Source organism: Echinops telfairi, unplaced genomic scaffold, assembly GCF_000313985.2.
Source record: "Echinops telfairi isolate 266 unplaced genomic scaffold, ASM31398v2 ScPeMD7_23;HRSCAF=83, whole genome shotgun sequence".
Taxonomy (NCBI): domain Eukaryota; kingdom Metazoa; phylum Chordata; class Mammalia; order Afrosoricida; family Tenrecidae; genus Echinops; species Echinops telfairi.
This window is the reverse complement of record NW_022103920.1, coordinates 59,911,778-59,931,533: the sequence shown is the minus strand read 5'-3', so window position 1 is coordinate 59,931,533 and position 19,756 is coordinate 59,911,778. Positions and strand designations below refer to the sequence as shown.

Sequence of the window (19,756 nt, the reverse complement as noted above, 5' to 3'; positions counted from 1 at the left end):
GAAACCCTGCCCTGTCCCATGTTCACAAGGCTGCTACGCTCAAGTCTATTGATGTAGCCATCATGTGTTTTGAGTACTTTACAGCCTAAGGGGCTCGTCTTCCAGCACTGTATCAGACAATAGTTTATTGATATCTATACAATTCTCATTGGCTAAATTTTAGGCTTTTTTCTTAGTCTGGAAACCTTGCTGAGACCTGTATATTATGGCTGGCCTTGCTGGTATTTCAAGTACCAGTAGTATCGCTTCCAGCATCGTGGTAAAAGATGTCATCACAGGACGACAGATGGGTGGATGGAGGAGCTAATGTATAATGTATTTTAAATATTTGGTTTTATTTTTTTAATGAGTGAAATAGAGATGATATCCTTCACTCTCTCTTATTCTCTAAGGAGAATGAGAATGTGAGTGAAGGATGGAAATATCTCATCCTTTTATGGTTCTCCACCTTCTTAGTTAACACTCGGATGCACTCTGGGTTCAACAGAGGGAGCACTGCAGTCAATATTCCCTACACGTCCCAACTTGCAGGATAAATGGCTCATCGGTGGCATAATTGGCTAAACTTCAACAAAACCCTCCTGGCCTCTTGTCTCTCCAAGCACATTAACTGCCTTTCTTAGCAGATTTGTAAACTCATTGTTAGTGCTCATTGCCAGGTTTTGTTTTAGTAGGACTTGTACTAACAGAAACAGGAATCCTCGCGGTGTAATGGTTGCAAGTTGGGCTGCAATCTGCATGGTTGGCACTTCCAAACCACCAGCAGATCCTAAGGAGAAAGAATGAGCTTTCTACTCCCATAAAAAGTTATCATCTCAGGAAATCACAGGGGTTCGCTGTTAGTCAGCATCACTCGATGGCATATATCTATATCTATCTATCTATCTATCTATCTATCTATCTATCTATCTATCTATCTATCTATCTATCTATCATCTATCTATCTATCTATTAACATGCTGCAAGAATTACCTTGATTTATTAAGGAAGTGTAAATTTGACTCATGTGACCAAGTCATGTAATATAATATGTAAGCTCAAATCACTGGACTCAATCTATTCTAGTCATTCACACATGGCCAAGGTGCCTGGAGTCCTTCCTGGCTCAGTCCCTACTTCAAATTCATTCACTAAGCCTGAAGCTCAGGAAATAGAACATCATATCAGTTTGTGAATTCTAGGAGCTAATGTGGCCCAATTCAACTTCATATCCAATTTTATGGGATAGAGGGGCTGGGTGGACGCCAAGGACAGGCATCTGGCTCATATATAGATATTCTTGAACTCACTGTGGCATTTTTGAATTCTTGTATTTACTGGCCCACTTTTAAGGTTTGGAATAGTGTGATACTTGGAAAATATGCCAAACAAAGAATCAAGAACTATAGGCTCTAATCTCAGATCTATGAACTACTATGACCAACCATTTTATCTTTCTCGTTGTCACTTTCAGCTTCTATACAATAAAAATGCTGTAAAAGATGATATTTACAGTTTCTTTTAGCATTCGAATTTTGAATAGGCATATAATTCCATGCCTTATTTGACAGAACACTGAACTCTACTGAGCCCCTTTCTTTGAGACACGACCACCACCGTTGCCCCTTGGTACAGCCAGGACAATATACTTTGAATGACGGTTCAGCCCAGCTCCCCCTTAAAGAGTCTTGCACTTCCTGTATATAAACCAATGCTTTTACAATGACCTATCATTTTTGCCAGACTGCTTTCAGGGCGCTGAAATGCTACAGCAGAGATCACTTTGCTCCTTCTGGATGATCCTAAGTGTAAGCTCGTTAATGTCAAGGAAGCAGAGGACACGTCATTACTGTCCAGTCAACTGTGACTCCTGACGATCCCACACCCCCTAGAGTAGACGTATGCTTTCTAGAGTGCTCAGCAGCTGATTTTGAGGAACTGGATTTCTAGATCTTTCTTCTGAGTTGCCTCTGAGTAGACTCAAGCCTCCAACTTTTAAAGCAGCCCTTACGAGGGCCAAGGTCATGTGTCAGCATGGCAAGGCCACAATTCTCAGTAGTTTGGTCGATAAGATATAATCACCCTCCATTTTGTGATCTGATGTGAGCAGCCCATCAGTTAAAAGGACAGTTCCCTTAAAGATGTAGCCTAGCTCAATATAGGAGTGTAAGTAAAAAAGTTGATCTATCTATCTATCGATCAACCTATTAATCTATGTGTCACAGGTTTGGGTCCTCTAGAGGACCCAGCCTAAGACATTTGCTACCAAGAATGGTTTGGAGCTACAAACCAACAACAAAAGACACATACACAAAATGCTTGGCTTAAGGCAAAGTGGGCACAGCTAATGCGAAATATCATCACAAATGGATCAAATATTTGTGAGATTCAAGGACCCGGGGGACTGAATATTTGATACTTTTTACTACTTTCGCAGAATTATAAGTATAAGGAATCTGGTTGGCTACTCTGGCTTTTCCTTTTAATGTCATGAGAGAAAGGGTTAGTCACAGCGCAACACTACATCCCAGGCCTGACAGTGACTTTTGTCCCCTGAAAAAACGCCTTTCTTGTAGTAACAGAACTGACATTCTGAAACCAAACCGAGAGTCTGATTGAAAGAGGAGCTGAATTATACTGCCAATTGAATTCCCCAAATGTTACGGTATTTGACATTAAATTGAAGTAATTGTTGAGAAAAACGGGATCTGGATGCTTGGAATGTGGACATCCGGGCAGATAGTTAGAAATCTGGGGACACTGAATTCTTAGGCTCTATTGAGTCACTCCTACCAACAGAAGCAGCCCTCTGACTCTCACCTCATGAAATTACACCATCATTTTCTGATAAAGCATCTTCCCCCTTCCACCCCGATCTAATGAAATTAATCTGGGTGTGAATGAAGTGTCTTTGCCTGAACTATCACTTTGCGAAGTGATGGGGCATCACCTGAGACAGGTCTCACAAGATATTGAAGAATGTCCCCAGGATCCACCCCACAACTTATTTATGCTTTTAAACCTATATCTAAGTGAAAGGCCCAGAAAGTGAGACCCAGAAGGTGGTATGCTACATGACAAACACTGCTTGATTTTTTTTCTAATACAGACCAACGGAAACCTAAGGAATGTGTGAGGGAATGGCTATTAAGGATGTAGGATATGGTGCAAAGAACATAAGGTTGTATCAATATTAATTTATTGATATGGGCTCACTAAGAATAGATTCTCCATTCAGCGTTTCAGCCATGGAGGTTAGAAAATTATCTAATGTTTATTTGGTTGGTTCATTGAAGTATGACTTAAGTGGTGGCCCACACTAAATCAACTTGAAATGCCAGGCCTACCTTGATTATGCTGTGGGAAAATGTAGCCAAAGCTTAGGAAATTTGAGTGCCAGAGTGGATTTATCAAGTTAAACTCAGAGAGTGTCCTGAGGAACCACAATAATGAGTAAAAATTGTGAAGGTAGCCTGAGCATCCCTGAACTTTGCTGTGATTCCTATTTCATGTAAGCCGGGGCTGACAGTGGAAATCATCCGAATTGAACTAAGGCACCTAATATTGCACCATGTGCATGTCAAACTGAACACTGAATAAAGAAGGCCAGGGAAGAGTCGATGCATTTGAATTGTACTGCTGGTAAAGAATACTGAAAGAAATTATCCTGAACTGCTAAAAGAGCAGTCTTTGAGAAGTATAACCAGAATATTCCTTGGAATTGAGGATGACAATACTTCCTCTCCTGTACTTTGGCCATGTTACCAGAGAGCTCAGGGACTGGAAAGGTGCATGATGCTTGGTCAATAGACAGGGAGCAAAGAAGAGGAAGACCCTTGAGGAGAGGGATCGACCCCATGATTACAACCATGGGCTCAAACATAGCAAGTGTTAGGATGGCTCAGGACAGGGAGGTGATTCATCCTGTTGTACATAGGGGCTCTCTGAGTCAGAACTGACTTGAAGGTACATAAAAACATCAGCAACTATAATCAGGCTTATTGGATTCTGTGGTGGTAGGGGCCAAATGGTCACGCCTACTTGACAAAGAGAAAGGTGGGCATGGATATCCTAATAGGTAGTGGAATCAAAGCAGTAATGCTCATTGTGACCTCACATGTAAAGATGGCTTTGGCTAATTGACCATGGTGTCCCTAGGAATTAAGTTGATGGGGACTCTATTTACTTGATTTGTACAAAGGGGAAGAATTCTAGGCCAGATGCATAGCAGTCTAACTTGAATCACCAGAATAGGGAGTCGCAACCCCTCAAACAATTCTCAGACTTGAGTCAGGTTACAAACCTACATACCCTTGAATGAAGCGGAAGTGTGGTTGCCATGAAAAAGAATCTTATCACGCTTCCAAAAATGTATGTTTTTCATCTTTCTCCTAGCCTTCCTCAAAGGACTCTATAGCCTTTTCTAAGAGGGACTGTTCACTAGGGAAAAGAAAGTAATCAGACTTGGTAGAGATTACCAGACACTGAACCCTGAAGTAACACAAATTCCAGGAGACCCAAAATGTGCACGTAAGTTACACGGGGACATGACCCAAACGCCCATGTCTCTTCCCAGTAAGTGAGGCGAGGCAATGGGCTCGTGGAGTTCACTGCTCTTACTGTGCCTCTTCCTGAAACCTGAAGCAGATGGATATAATGATAGAATGGCCTTCTAAAGACACAATGACAACGTCAGTTCCCTGGCAATACCATGGAGGGTTGGGGGAATATTATCCAAGAAGTTGCATATGTTCTAAACCAGCATTTAATTATTGTGATGTTTTTCCCATAGGGAAAATTCATGGTTCCAAGATTCAAGGGATGTAGATGGGAGTGGAACCATTTGCTACTACCCCTAGGACCCACTTGAAAAATGTTTGCGTCCTGTCCCTGTGACCCTGTACTCTGTGGACCTACAGATCTTAGGTCCAAAAGGAGGAATGTGCTCACCGGGAGAGAACATTCTTAACACCACTATTAAACATGTTAAGAAGGTCCCTCGTTCAGGCCACCTAGGGCTCTCATTCCTCTGTACCAAGAGGCAAAAAGGTTAGCATATTGGTTAGTGTGTTGATTCTGATTACCAAGGGAAAATTGGATTTTTTCCCAACTCAGTTGTCCATCCTTACAGCTTTTTGTTTCATTGTTTTTAAATCTTTTTATTGGGGGCTCATACAACTTTTATCACAATCCATCCATCCATCCATTGTGTCAAGCACATTTGTACATTTGTTGCCCTCATCATTCTCAAAACATTTGCTTTCTACTTGAGCCCTTGGTTTCAGCTCCTCATTTTTCCCCTCTCTCCCTCCCCCACCCTCCCTCCCTCACGAACCCTTGATAATTTATAAATTATTATTTTTTCATGTTTTACACTGTCTGTTGTCTCCCTTCACCCACTTTTCGGTTGTAGATCATTGTGATCAGTTCCCCCTTTCTCCCTATCCTTACAGCTTTAAAAACAAAAGTCAGACTTAGCTGAAAATGAAAGGAGAAAGTTTAACTTCAGCTGATCAAACAAGGAGTAAACTAGGACCAAAATCTCTGAGGAAAGCCCTTAAAAATATACAGATTTGCAGTTTTATGCATGTACACCAGGAAGTAAATTAAAATGATCATCAATATCTACCAGTTTTCTGAAGCATAGAATTGAGGGATGATTATCTGTCTTGGTCAGGAAATTACTTGTTGAACCCATAAATGTTGTTCAAGTTGATCTGGTGACTTTATTTCAAAGATGTTTTGTTCCTTGACCAAAGTTCTTTCATTCTGGGGTCAACTGTGCTTTGTCATTGTCCTTTCTGAGCATCATGGGCACGTCATACCTCGTTATAACTGATAGTTGCTTGTTGTGATGGGATAATTTCCCAGGAACAAAGGGCTCAAAAGAAAGCTTATCGGGACTGAAAGACTACGCTAATTGTGGACTAATGATAGCATAACACAGTAGCTGACCAAGTTTAACCAGCTTCTCCAAAGTCAAAGCCCCCATTGCATGTGAGCCTGTTCGGATTCTCCATGACTCTGTAGGGCAAATCAGCACTGTTTGGTAAGGTTTCCTGGGCTGTGATCTTCATGGAAGCAGATGGCCACCTCCTCCTCCCAAGAGCAGGTGAATTGGAGCCATCAGCGCTTCCGAAACAACTGCTGTGCAACTAGTCAACTTAATTTCAAATTATCTATATTGTTGTGCAAATAACACAACTTCTACATTTGTTTTCCAACTGCTTCCTTCCACTAAGAGATTTTTCTTTTTCTTTCCTTTTTTTCAGCAACATGTAAAACAAATTTGGCATAATGGCACTTATGAAAACACCTCCATAGAAGAGAGATCAGTTGGCAAGCAAATATAGAAGGTGCATGTATTTGCAAATATGTGTGTGTGTCTGTCTCCATGTGTGTGTACTGTGTGTGTGTGTACTGCAAGTGTGTGTCTGTGGGTATACTGCATGTGTGTGTGTCTGTGTGTGTCTGTATGTGTGTGTGTCTGTGTACTGTATGTGTGTGTGTGTCTGCCTCTGTTTGTGTGTGTCTGTGTCTGTGTGTGTACTGTAGTTTCTAGAAAATATAGCTTCCCTTCTATTGGAAAATATATTTTTCATGGATATAGAAAATAAGTATTGTGCAATCAAGAGGAATTATTTCCTTTCTGAAATACTGGCTTGACCATCTCAAAACTTCAACCACCCATTATTTTCAATCCTTTTTACCTCTTCTTCTCTGTTCCTATTCCTTGGACATAAAAGTGTTACAACCCAAACTAACCTCAGTGCCACCAAGTCCATTCCAACTCATAGTGACCCTGTAGGACAGAATAGACATAGGTGTTCCTGTGTGTTTCCAAGACTGTCACTTTTCTTGGGAATAGAAAGCCTCATCTTTCTCCCAAAAAGCTATTAAAGACATACACTGTTTGGTACAGAGAAAGGAAAGGAAGCTAACATTTTACAGAGTTAGTTTCTGGCTACTGGTTTCTGCCCGTGTGTAGAGTCCGGGGTTCCACAGAAGGAGGAAAGGCTGCCTCTGTTCTCCTCCTCCCGCTCCATCCATTACGCAGCAGCCCTGAGTGGACTGAGTGTTCTGCGTTGGCGGAAAGCCCTAGAGCTCAAGAACCCCAGAAGAAGCCATCAGAGTGATGTCTGATTGCTGGGACACTTTCCTCTGCAGAGAGAGCTTAGCTGAAGGGTGACGTGGATGGAAGGTCAGAAGCTCACGGTGCTCAGCTTCCTGATTATAGTTCATGCTCACTCTAAAAATGTCATGCCAAGGCCCACAGTGGGACCTGGAATAAGGGGGAATAAAGGATGAACAGGAAATATCTGAGTCAGTATGTGAGGAGATAGAAACACATATACATCTCTTTGAATATGTATATTCAAAGCATAAGAGAGTAGCTTTGACCCTTCCCATTTTATTCTCAGAATGACCTGTGAAGAAGTTATTGCCCCCACTTTACACATAAGGAAATGGAAACTTGAGTTTTAGGTAATTTGCCTGAATGAAAAACAAATAAAACCCGTGTCTCCTTTGACTTTTACGTTTTTTTCCCCCTTAATATATTTCCAAATATCTGTCCTGATTCAGATTGTCACTTCATATATGAAGCAAAGAATAATTAAGCCAAAAAATAGAAAAGACCCATATCTGAGTACAAAGAACAAAAGCAGCAATAGTCAATGTTGCATTTCAACTGAAACTTAACATGAGTCTTTGAGCTTTATTTTCGTCTATTTATAAATGTATTTAATCATAGTCAGAAAAATAAGTAAATTTGAATTTTCTCTACAACATGATCTTGGTAAACAGTAAAATTTCCCTACCCTAAAGATATTTTCTTTTCTTTTTTTCAGTAGCCCTGGTAGATCAGTGGGTTATGAGTTAGGTTGCTAACTACAAGATCAGCAGTTCAAAATCAGCAGCAGCTCCACTGGAGAAAGATGAGGATTTGTCCTCCCGCAAAGAGTTGCTCATATACACTCACAAGGACAGTTGTACTCTGTCATATAGGGTTGCTATGAGTGGAAACTGACCCGATGGTGGCAGTGGGTGAGATTTTGTTGGTTTCTTATTTTGTTTTTTAATTTAAAATATTTCAGTGGCTTCATCTTTGGGCTGAAATATAAAAACAATTGTGAGGATCATGCAGGACCACGCAGGGTCTTGTTCAGTTGTACACTGTGTTGCTATGATTTGGAATCCACTGCATGGTTTCCAATAACAATAATATTTGGGGGGGTACTAGGAAGCACCTCTTATGATTCTTCTTATTTATTCTTTTCCTTCATTTTAACCGTTTTATTGGCATATAATCAACATCATGATTCAATAGTGCAAGCATATTAAGAAGAGTTGTACAATCATCCCCACATTCAAGTTGAGAACATATCCTTCTTTCTTGTATTTACTGTTCCTAGCTCCCCATTTCCTCCAAATCTCTTTTGCTATACCACCAGGAAACCAGGAATTTACTTGATATCTCTATAGATTTACCGAGTCTTATGATTTTTCTATAAATGGGACTTTTCAAAACTGGCTGGCGGTCTCTGTGATTGACATGCTAGACCAGCTTAGTGGACGTATTTACATCACAGAAACCAGCAAACTATACAAAGTGTAAATGGCTCTGAGGATTTCAAGACCCTGATTCCTAGGATTGTGATCCTATGACAAAGGTCAGGATAATAGAAAAGGGGTAGGGGGTATAGGATGAGAAATATCCCAAAATATTAAACCACTGTGAGAGTCCTGCACTTTTCAGGACTTTATTGAAACTTGGAAGAATTCCGTAAAGTCTCATTGGTGTCCTAAGAAAAGCAAGAAATACTTAGTCTATTCATTCACTTGCTCTGCTGAATAAAGTATTATCTATCTATCTATCGATCTATCTATCTATCTATCTATCATCTATCCATTTATTTATCATCTATCTATCTATCTATCGATCTATCGATCTATCTATCAATCATCTATCCATTTATTTATCATCTCTACACACACATATACACATGCATATGTATATAATAAATTATGGATCCCTGGTGACTTACTGGGTATGTGTTGGCTGTGATTCACAAAATCAGCAGCTACAAACCACAAGCTGCCTTTAGGAGAAAGACGGGACTTTCTACTCCTGTAAACAGTTAACCAGTCTCAGAAACTCACAGGAGCAGTTCTACCTTGTCCTAGAGGGTCCCAGTAAGTCAATATAGATGCAATAACAGTGGGTTTTAATTAATATAACACTATTGTGTTAGTCCAGGTTGACTAGGGAAACAAATCCAGAGAGAACTTTTTATCAAGAGGTAATTATGCATCAATGAAACATCCCAGCCCAGTCCAGACCAAGTCCATACAGTTTATATTAGCCCACACACCCGATATTAGCCCATGAATTCCTCTTCACACTCGTGCAGCAAATGCAATGATGTTGAAAGCTGCAAGATCACAGGCTGGTGGGTGTTAAGTCCTGTGGGCCTGATGGCAGTGGACCCATCTCCAGGGCTCTGGCTCCCATCGGCGTGGCTCCATGTGGCTTGTCCACAGGAAGGCAAAGCAGAGAGAGAGTGTGCCTGGCCTCCAGGCTGGAAGAGAAGAAGTCTCAGAATCCTCATGAGAAGGCCACGCCCACAAAGAGGGATCACCACACGGTGATTGACGGGCTAGACTCCACCCTTCCTTCTTATTTATCAAATTGACATGAAATTGTGTAATTGCTATAGCTATCATACTCTAAAGGATCTACTATCATGAGCCCATGAATTTAATACTTTCCCTTGGTTCTTCAATTTCATGGACTTTCACTTTCAAGATGTGGACTCAGGCTTTGAAGTTAATGCTGCAAGCTGTTAGGTTGTGCAGTTACCTCTAGGCCTTTCCTTCTGCCCTGTGGATTGCTCCTCACTGACACAGAACACACCACGTGAACCTCTGCTGCATCACAACAGAAAGTTTGAGAGAGTTGAACATGGTGAGGGATTCCTCGCACCTGCACACACTTCCCATCATCCTGGTAGAGAAGAAGCATGAATCCGCCACAGGTCCTGCACTCAGTACAAACTCACTCCACCCTGTCAGGGGTCAGGAGGACACTCACCACACATAAATAGAGCACTCCCTGCTCAGGTACCCAGGCTGCCTCAGGCTGGACTCTGAGCACCCTTCTATAGCCAGGAGCAATCGCAGGACCTTGCCCACGGGTGCATTTGAAATCAGCACGATGGGTTCTTTTGGCCTCTTGCTGCTGCTGATTCTGTCTCTGCTTGGGACTGCCCTGGGCAATTTTGCCACTTCTCCGGCAGGTATGTTGCCCCATAGAGGAGTCACTTTTGCTTCTAGAGCCAAAAATGCCCTGTGGGAGAGAGTACCCCAAGCACCCCACTGCGCCCTTTGCAGGTGCTTTTCTGCTCTTTCTCTGGGCTCCTGGGGAGCCCCGAGGAACCACTGGGAAGTTTCCACTTTCTCTCTTGGAGGAGCCGTCCCTGTGAAGTCCCTCTCTCCTTCCCTGTAGATGTGACTGACCCTTTCCCCTATTTTTTCCTCTCTGGGGACTCTCTGGCAGACAACAATGCAGAGATTTGTCTCCTACCCAAGTGCAAAGGACCCTGTAGAGCCCGAATAGCCAGATACTACTATGACAGGCACTTGCAGAGCTGCCAGCGGTTCTGGTATGGGGGCTGTCAGGGAAACGCCAACAATTTCAAGACCCAAAATGACTGCAAGAAAACCTGCTGGAGGATTCAGGGTAAGTGCCCACTTCCACTGGAATCGTTTGCTTGAGGCCCAGCTAACGTTGCAGATCTCATTTTTCTAAGTATGTTTTAGCCCAAATTGTCTAAATTACTTGTAAACCTCAATGGCATTGAGCTGCTCAAAATAATCACATTTTTTTAATGACCACTAATATTTATCCTCTCTCCTGGTTAACATTTTGCCTAACTCAATGGCCCTGAGAATAACTCAGGAAAAGATTTGTGTGTTCACCATTGTTGGGGCCACAAATACCCAAGTGTTACATTTTTTTCATTTGAAGGCCATGGATTTTGTTCTTCCTTGAGAACATATTCTTAGTTTGGATGAATTATCAGTCTGAAATATTTCTTATGGGTTTTATTACTAAATTTGCATTTTGTGCATTATAAAAGCACAAGTTTTTTACCTGAAAACCAAACATATCTTGAATTAACTAAGGGATATAGCGGAGAGTCCTGTGACACATATTTTGTCTGTTTCATTTTATTTTTATGCTCTATTTTTATTATAACAGCTAAGACAAGTAACAGAACTTGGACTTAACTGAGCCAGGGAAAAATGTGTATTTTTGTGAATATACTTTGGTTTTCATCATATACAACAATAAGGGAACATCCCAATTATGGTGGTTACATAATTTCATATCAATTTGATAAATGAGTGTAGAGATGGAGTCTAGCCTATAATCAGGTCACAGCCTGACGATGCTTCCTTGTGGGTGCGGCCTTCTCATGAGGATTCTGGGAACTTCCTCTCTCTCTGCTTCATATTCCTGTTGACAACCCACATGGAGAATTGCTGAGCTCTGCGAGAACTTCTCTCACTGCTTCACCTTCTTATTGGAGAGTCACACTCACAGATCTGGAGGACCCACGTGGAGACCCACACCAGTGCTGAGATGCTTCCCCCACCATTGGCTCCACAAGACTTTTCACCCACCAGCCTGTGATCTTCCTGGGTTTTGCATCATTGCATGTGACTGCATGAGTCTGAAGAAGAATTTTTGTACTAGTATTGGACATATGGGCTAATATCAGATTTATGGACTTGATCTGAATTGGGCTGGGATGTTTTCTTAATATACATTTATGTATATATATATAATCACCCTTTCTTATACATATATGAGTGTCCTTGGGTTTGTTTCTCTAGTCAACCTGGCTTAACACACCAAGAGAAAATGGAATTTTCTATTTGGACTTGAAAGATCTATCAAAGCTGAGTTAGATCTGGATCGATACTGTTAGAAAAGTATTGTTAACTGGGAAATTTTGGGGTGTTTAAAGAGCCCTGGTGGTACAGTTTTTAGGAACTGAACTGTTAAGCCCAAAAGCTGCTCCAAGGGAGCAAGATGAGGCTGCCTGCTCCCATAAAGATTCACAGTCTGAGAGATACTATATAGAGTCAATACGAACTGGAGTCTACTCAATGACAATGGGTTTGGTTTTTGGCATTTAGGAGTTTACTGCACTGGTAGTAAATATGATGCTTTTCCTCCAGGTGTTTCTGCCAAAAACACCTTTGAGAGCTATAAGACTAAGTTTTACTAACTGCCCTCCTTTTCCTAGAAGTTCCCCCAAATTGCCTGCTGGAAGTCAGTGAGAAACCATGTAAAAATGCCACAAAGCAATATTATTTCAACCTCAAATCCATGACATGTGAACAAGTCAAGTCTGGTAACTGCCTCGGCAATGAGAACAGCTTCCCAGACAAAGCTGCATGTATGAGACTCTGCGTATCAAGGAGAAGTAAGCATGAGCTTCATGGTGTTTGTATGAAATTTCTTTATTGAGACTTTGGGGTGAAAAGTCAGTAATTTGATGAGAAGTTAGCATAGTTTGAATTTGGGTGCGTTCTTCGCTTACCCTACAAACTCCCTGCCATCGAGTCATAGCTGACTCATAGCAAACCCCTGTGGGTTTCCATGACTAACCATTTATGGGAGTTGGAAACTCTGTCTTTCTTTCATGGAGCTGCTGGTGGTTTGGAACTGCCGACCTTGCGCCTCAACATCCATTGTGTAACCACTATACCGCCAGGGCTCCTGATTAATCTTCACTTCACTGCCCTGTGAGAAAGTATTAGCATCCCTGTTTTTACATGGGAGGAGAGCAGCTGGGAGAATGGAATGCCTTGTCGGGTCCTTAGGGCTGGAGAGTGACCAAGTCATGATTCAAACTTTTCCTGCCTCCCTCTTCTCCACTGTATCTTTAGAAGTGTTTCTCAATTATTCAATCTCCTCATAAAGTTATTTTCAAAGCACAGAGGCACTATTAAAAAATAGTGTTTACTAATGGATACCATAACCTCAGATTTGTAGGAAAGCAGTGATAAATATGAGCCAGTGGAGAATATACAGGTGAGATGGTGAAACCTGAGCCATTGCTTGCCTATGCCTTTAGTTGGATCCTATAGTTTTTGCAGCACAAGCAGATCTATAGCCATCTTTTCTTTCTCCACATTCCCTACCTATCCATTTTTTCCCATTGCAGTTCTTGGAACAGTGGATTACTGGGACAGTAGTTAATGTTTTTGGAGTCAAGGCCGGCATTTTCCAACATATATAGCAGGGACATAGGTAACTACCAAAAAAAAATTTTTTTAAAGGAGAGTCTTTGGCAGAGACTCCATATTTTACTGATTGTGAAAAATCTTGGATTAATGGAGTGACAGTGATTACTGCTGGTGCTTTCTTTATTGTTGTATCGCTGAAAAGTTACCAATGGTTAGTTGGGGTGGCTCCGTGGTTAAAGCACTTGACGCTAAATGTACCCACCAGCTGCTCTGTGGGAGAAAGATGAGGCAGTCTGCTTTCCAAAAGACTTCCAGCCGTGAAAGCCCATGGGGCAGTTCGATTTGGTCTTATAGGACACTGTAAGTTCAAGTCACTCAATGGGTAGGGACGGATTACTTATAAACATAACGGGCACAGGCTTTCTTACGAAGCTGCAGTGAACAATGTCACAACTTTTCATCAAAACACAAAACCCACACTTACTTGCTTACTGAGTATTTTGGCCCTGTCAGGAATCAGAAAGGTAAAATGAGGCTTTGATTCTATGGGAAGGTGACATGAAGTTGTAAGAGAGATTGATGGACAGGATCTGGAAGCAGAATCCCTGATGTGGTGAAAATGTGAAACTCTTCGACACTCACTATATTTAGTAGGTAAGCATAGTTAAGCCCAAATAAGCAAGCACAAGTACAAATAACCTTACTTATTCAGGCATGCCAGCAGGGGCAATGGGTTTTTATGGGCTTATAGGCAAAAATGTAGTCCACCCTAGTGCCATAGCAGTTACAAGTTGAATGACTGCACACAAGGACAGCAGTTTGAAATTTCCAGGAGACAGAGTCCATCTGGAAAGAGTCACCGTTTTGGAAAATCACAGGGCATGTCGAGCTTATTTTCGAGTCAGTGTGAGTCAGCAATGCTCAATGGCAGTGAGAGTTTGAGAAAAAGCTGTAGCAGTCCGCTTCAAGAAACACTACCGTCTCACTCCGAGTCAACTGGACAGGAATGCGCTACTGAGCAGAAGTCCTTGCAGGATGTAAGTGGTAGAGATTCGGGTTAGTCGTGGAAAAGTCACCGTCAGACCACTCCACAGGCCAGTTCTTCTCTTCACATAGCGGTTGCCATGAGTGGGAACTGGTTGGGTTTTTGTTTTGCTCATAATGGAAGAGGTGGTGACTAAAATATGTAACATAAAATTGCTAACACAGAATGTTGACAAAAACATGTCCTATACTATCTCTTGAGTTTTAGTCTATTTTTACTTCACCTCTATGGCTGAGTCTGGAGCTCTGGTGGTGTAGTGGTTACACAATCAGCTGCGAAACCCAAGGTGAGCAACCTGAAACCACCAGTCGCTTTCCACTCCTGCGGTCACAGACACACGCAGGCGTGGTTCTACCTTGTCTTGTGGGGTTGCAATAAGCCAGGATGGACTCAGTGGCAGTGAGCTATGGTTGAATATCTGTTTATTCAAAATTATGCAAAGATAGAGCTTCAGAAAACGCCTTCTGGTTTATGAAAATTTAGAAATACTAAAATACAGCACATCCATTTAATTTGAGCACATTTCCTAAAATGATTTAGCTCAACATTTTTGGATTCAGAATGAAGCTTCTATGGGATTAGCTTTCCTTGAATCACTTCAATGATTATCACACTTTACTAATTCTAATATTATAGCATTTATAATTTTTTTCTCGTATTTCATAAAGATTCATCATTTTGCTACAGTCCAAAAGATGAGAGACTGTGTTCTGCCAATGTGACTTGCTATTATGCTAATTCAAGACACAAAGCTTGTGAACCTATTACCTATCCTGGCTGTGGAGAAAATGGCAATAACTTTGTTAGCGTAGAGGATTGTAAGAGAGTTTGCAAAAGAGGTAGTGAATCTTTTCCTATTTCATTTTTAAATAACTAGATTATAGACACAATGATATTTTATATATTTAGTTCACTAATAGCATCTTGCTATTTCTAGACTACTTACATATACATTGCACTGTAGTACTGATTGGTCAAAATGCTTAAGGGGGGTTCCAATAGTTCCTGGGAAATTATTCTTTAATTCCATTATCCATGATCTTTTTGATGTCCCCTTTTATATGACTATGAGTATGACTAACTCCATGTGTAGGCCCATGTTGATGTACTGCGTTAAGCATTGTGCTGCTAAGAGCAAGGGTGGATATTTGAACCCACCGGCTACTCCAGGGGAGAAAGGTGACGAAGTCTGGTTCCATAAAGATTTAGAGCCTTGGAAAGCCTTAGGAGTAGGCCTCCTCTGTTCTATAGAGTGGTTATGAGTTGAGATAGTCTGAATGGCAAGGCAGATTCAAAAAATTCTCAGGAAAATTCTATTACCTTTGAATTCTATTGTTTGTATGAATTTTCTGATGATCTTTCTATACTACAAATATATATATAGCTGTATTTTTGTGTTTTAAAAGTACAGTATTGTTAGCTAAATATAGAGTGTATTTGCCTTTATAATCCTTAAAAGGAAATGAGGTGAAGTTGTAAGTATACCAAAGGTGGTAATTTATGATGCCCTACATATTGAAGCCATAAAGTGTTTTGTTTTTTCTTTTTTGTCTTTAGCCTTGAAGAAGGAAAGGAAGTCCCAAAGAGTTATCTCTGTTAATAGAAACCTGAGAACTCAGAAGATACAACTTTAACTATTGTTCCTGAATGTCATTTTGTGAGTGTTTATGACATTTATGGAGATGTCTGAAGAAATAATATGGTAGCTCAAGGAAACATCACATATGATGTTTTCACCAATTTTTGTTGATACAAGTTACATTTGAAATTTCTATATTTTATACATCATTTACTACTACTCAAATGTAAATCAATCAATTTTTGTTTACTGTTCAAATGTTCGTATTTTTATGAGGTTGAATTTTGTAGTGCTTAAAATAGGAAAACAAATATCCTCTTTACTGGAACTCAAACAAACACTCACGCTCACTGTCATCGAGTGGATTCTGACTCAAAGCGACCGTATTGAGCAGGGTAGAACTGCGCTTAGGGGATTCCAAGATTACATCTCTTTACAGGAGTAGAAAGCCGTGATTTTCTCCCATGGAGCCACTTGTGGTTTCAAACTCCTGGCCTTGCAGTTAGCAGTCCAACACATAAACTCTATGGACCGCTAATATTCCTAATTTCAGAAGATAATAGCAAGTGAAATAACAACTTAATCATGTGTTTATAACATGTATGAACACCAAAAAAGTAAAAAATACCCATTTCACTTTTTATTTAAAAGTTGGATTATATGGGGTCTAAGTAGAAAAGTTGAACAATTGCCACCACTTTAAAAATACTTCAAATTCTATTATTTAGTCACTACATACTAAAACCTCATTTTTCTTGGGCCAGACTGTGCTAACAAGAGTATATGGATTTATTTAAGCAATAATATAACAACTTTCTTGGTTGTATTAAAAACTAAAATCACAAATACTCTCCTTTGGGGGAGGGGAATGATTTTATCTGTATCTGTATCTATCTATCTATCTTTATATAACCACCTCTATATGTTTGTTTTTCCATATTGATAGATGACTGTTAAATTTTTTCCTGTTTTTTCTAAGACATAATGGATTAAACTACTAAAGTTGTTGTTAAAATTTTTGTATTAAGATTTTTATTTACATCATCAGAAACTATGCATGAATTTAATAATTTAAATCCCACAATAAATAGTTCTTAATAAATATTTCTATTGCATTGATTCTATTCTATGTATTTTTTTAATTTCTTGACAAAATTGACATGTTTAAAACTATGTTCCTCTGTCAAAGAATTCTCCCTTTACTCATATAATATCTCTTTTAAGAATCCTTCCCAAAGTTATTGTAGCAAGAATACAAAATTATTAAATGCCCAAGGACATTCATTGATGCATTATTTAAAATTGCTGAAAACTAGAAGCAAACGAGATACTAATCACTTTGGGGAATGATTGAGTAAATAATGAGAGAAAGTAAATTACCTGCATATGGATGTAACTTGATTTCAAGACTATCTTAAGAAGAACGGTCTTGTGCAATCGGAATAAACACACACATGTACAAATGCCTCATGTGATAGGAGGACAGTCAAACTATTTGCCTATGGACAGAGAGAAGGGCACAAGGCATAGACTGGTATGGAAGAGAAATTTCTATGAATCTATAAGTTTTTATATTGGATCATTTAAATATTCTAGATAATTAAAAAACAAAATTAAAGGAGAAAGGTATTACCTTAGAAATTAAAAACAAAACAAACCAGCTGCAACAAAATAAATATTAGATAGTGCATAACTACACACAGAATGTAACTATATTCAGACATTTCAAAACCATGTAAACAGTTTTCTTTTATTATTATTTTTAAAATCATTTTATTGGAGGATCTTACAGATATTATAACAATCAATAAATCAATTATATCAAGCAAACTTGTAAATATGTTGCCATCATAATTTTCAAAACATTATCTTTCTACTTGAGCCCTTATTATCAGTTCCTCTTCTTTTCCCTCCATCCCCACCCTCCCACCTTCATGAACTCTTGATAAATTAATTACATATATAATTTTTTTTTCAGATCTTACACCATCCAGTGTATCCCTTCACCCATGTTTCTGTTATTTGTCCCTCATGGGGGTGTTATATATTCATCATTGCTATCAATTCCTCCTTTCTCTCCCCCTCCCCTTGTCTTTTCACTTTTCCCATGACTGTTTGGGAGGAGATTATCTGTCCTGGCTTCCATGTGTCCAAAGCAATTATCTGTACCGATGTACATAATCCAGTCTCACAGGATTTGTGAGGTAAAACTGGGGAGTGTGGGGGAGAATGCAATAAAGAACCAGAGTAATGTTTGTTTTATCAGTGCTATATTGCACGCTGGCTGACTCATCCTTTCCAAGTGTCTCTTCTGTGAGGCAATGTCCGATTGTCTACAGACGGGCTTGTGGTCTTCATGCTGACCCCTCTCCTTCACATTGATATAATTGTTTGTTTTTGATCTTCTGATACTTGATCCCATCGACACCTCATGATTACACAGACTGGTGTTCTTTTTCCATGTAGACTTTGTTGCTTCCCTGCTAGATGACTGCTTATTTAACTTCAAGCCTTTAAGATCCCAGGGGCTATATCTTTTAATAGCTAGGCACCATCAGCTTTCTTCACCACATTTGCTTATGCACCCATTTTGTCTTCAGCGATCGTGTTGAGAAGGTATCATGGAGTGCCAGCTTATTAGAACAAAGTGTTCTTGTGTTGAGGGAAGAGTTAGAGGACCAAAGTCTGTCTGTTACCTTAATAATTAAACATATAAATATATTTTCATGCCCATTGTGCTTTTTGTACTTACCTCGGTGGACTCATGTTGTACTTGTCCATTTGCCCTTGGCTAACTTCACTTAGCATAATTTTCTTCAACTCTTTCCATGAGATGATATGCTTCATGCATTCATCACTGCTTTTTAGGGATGTGTAGTTCTCCATTGTGTGTGTATACCAGAGGGTGTTTTTTTTTTTTAATGCATTCATCAATTGATGGAAATTTAGATCATTTCCAATTCTTTGTGATTGTGAACTGGCACATTGAACATTTGAGTGCAGATGTCTGATCATGGTCTGTTTCTTACTTCTTCTGGTATATGCCCAGTAGAGGGATTACCGGTTCATATGGTAGCTAGATTTCCATTTGTTTTTGTATCATTTCTATTTGTATCATCAAATAGATTTCCATAGTGGCTGTACACACCTACAGGATCACCAGCAGTGGATGAGAGTTCCTATCTCAACACACCCCCTCCAACATTTGTTGCTTTCTGATTTTTTGAATTGAGCTTTCTTTGAGGGTGTTAGGTGGTAACACATAGTTATTTTCATTTGCATCTCCCTTATGGCTAATGACCAGAAAAATTTTCTCATATGTTTGTTGGCCATTCAGGTTTCTGCCCTTGTGAAACTTCTGTTCAGGTCTTTTGTCCCTCTCTTTAATGGGCTATTTGTTTTTTCTTATTGTAGGCTAGCAAAGTATTGTAGATTTCAGTAATAAGCCCTTTGCAGTGTCATTGCTAAAGATGTTTTCCCAGTTTGTGGGCTCTCTTATTATTTTCTTGGGGAAGTCTTTCGATGTGCACAGGTGTTTTATCTTTAGTATATCCTACTTGTCAATTTGTGCTTCTTCTATGGAAGTGTCCTTCCCTATTTCTGGTAGCCTATGTTCCCTGCGCCAAGGTTCTTAGTTTGGTCACAATTCCCTCATTGATGGCCCTAAGAGTTTGGGGTTTTACCTTGAAGTGTTTGGTCTACCTTAAATTTATTCTTGTGCATGGAGTGAGGTGAGGGTCTTGCTTCATTTTTCTGCAGGTAGCTATCCATTTTTTCCAGCACCACTTGTTCAAGAGGGCATCTGATCCCCAGTTGATATTTTGGGGCCCCTTCTCAAAGATCAGTTCTTTGTGTGCTGATGATATTATTTCTGGGTTTTCTGTTCTTTT

The 19,756-nt window shown here is 39.9% G+C and overlaps 1 protein-coding gene across 1 annotated transcript; it reads left to right on the top strand.

Annotated features, from left to right (window-relative positions):
* The first annotated feature begins 10,195 nt into the window (after positions 1 to 10,195).
* TFPI2 (tissue factor pathway inhibitor 2) lies at positions 10,196 to 15,921 on the top strand. The gene is made up of 5 exons (XM_004702813.1): positions 10,196 to 10,277; positions 10,538 to 10,720; positions 12,297 to 12,476; positions 14,956 to 15,126; positions 15,845 to 15,921. The coding sequence occupies exons 1-5, from the start codon at positions 10,196 to 10,198 to the stop codon at positions 15,919 to 15,921; spliced, it is 693 nt and encodes a 230-aa protein (XP_004702870.1).
* The last annotated feature ends 3,835 nt before the right edge of the window (positions 15,922 to 19,756 follow it).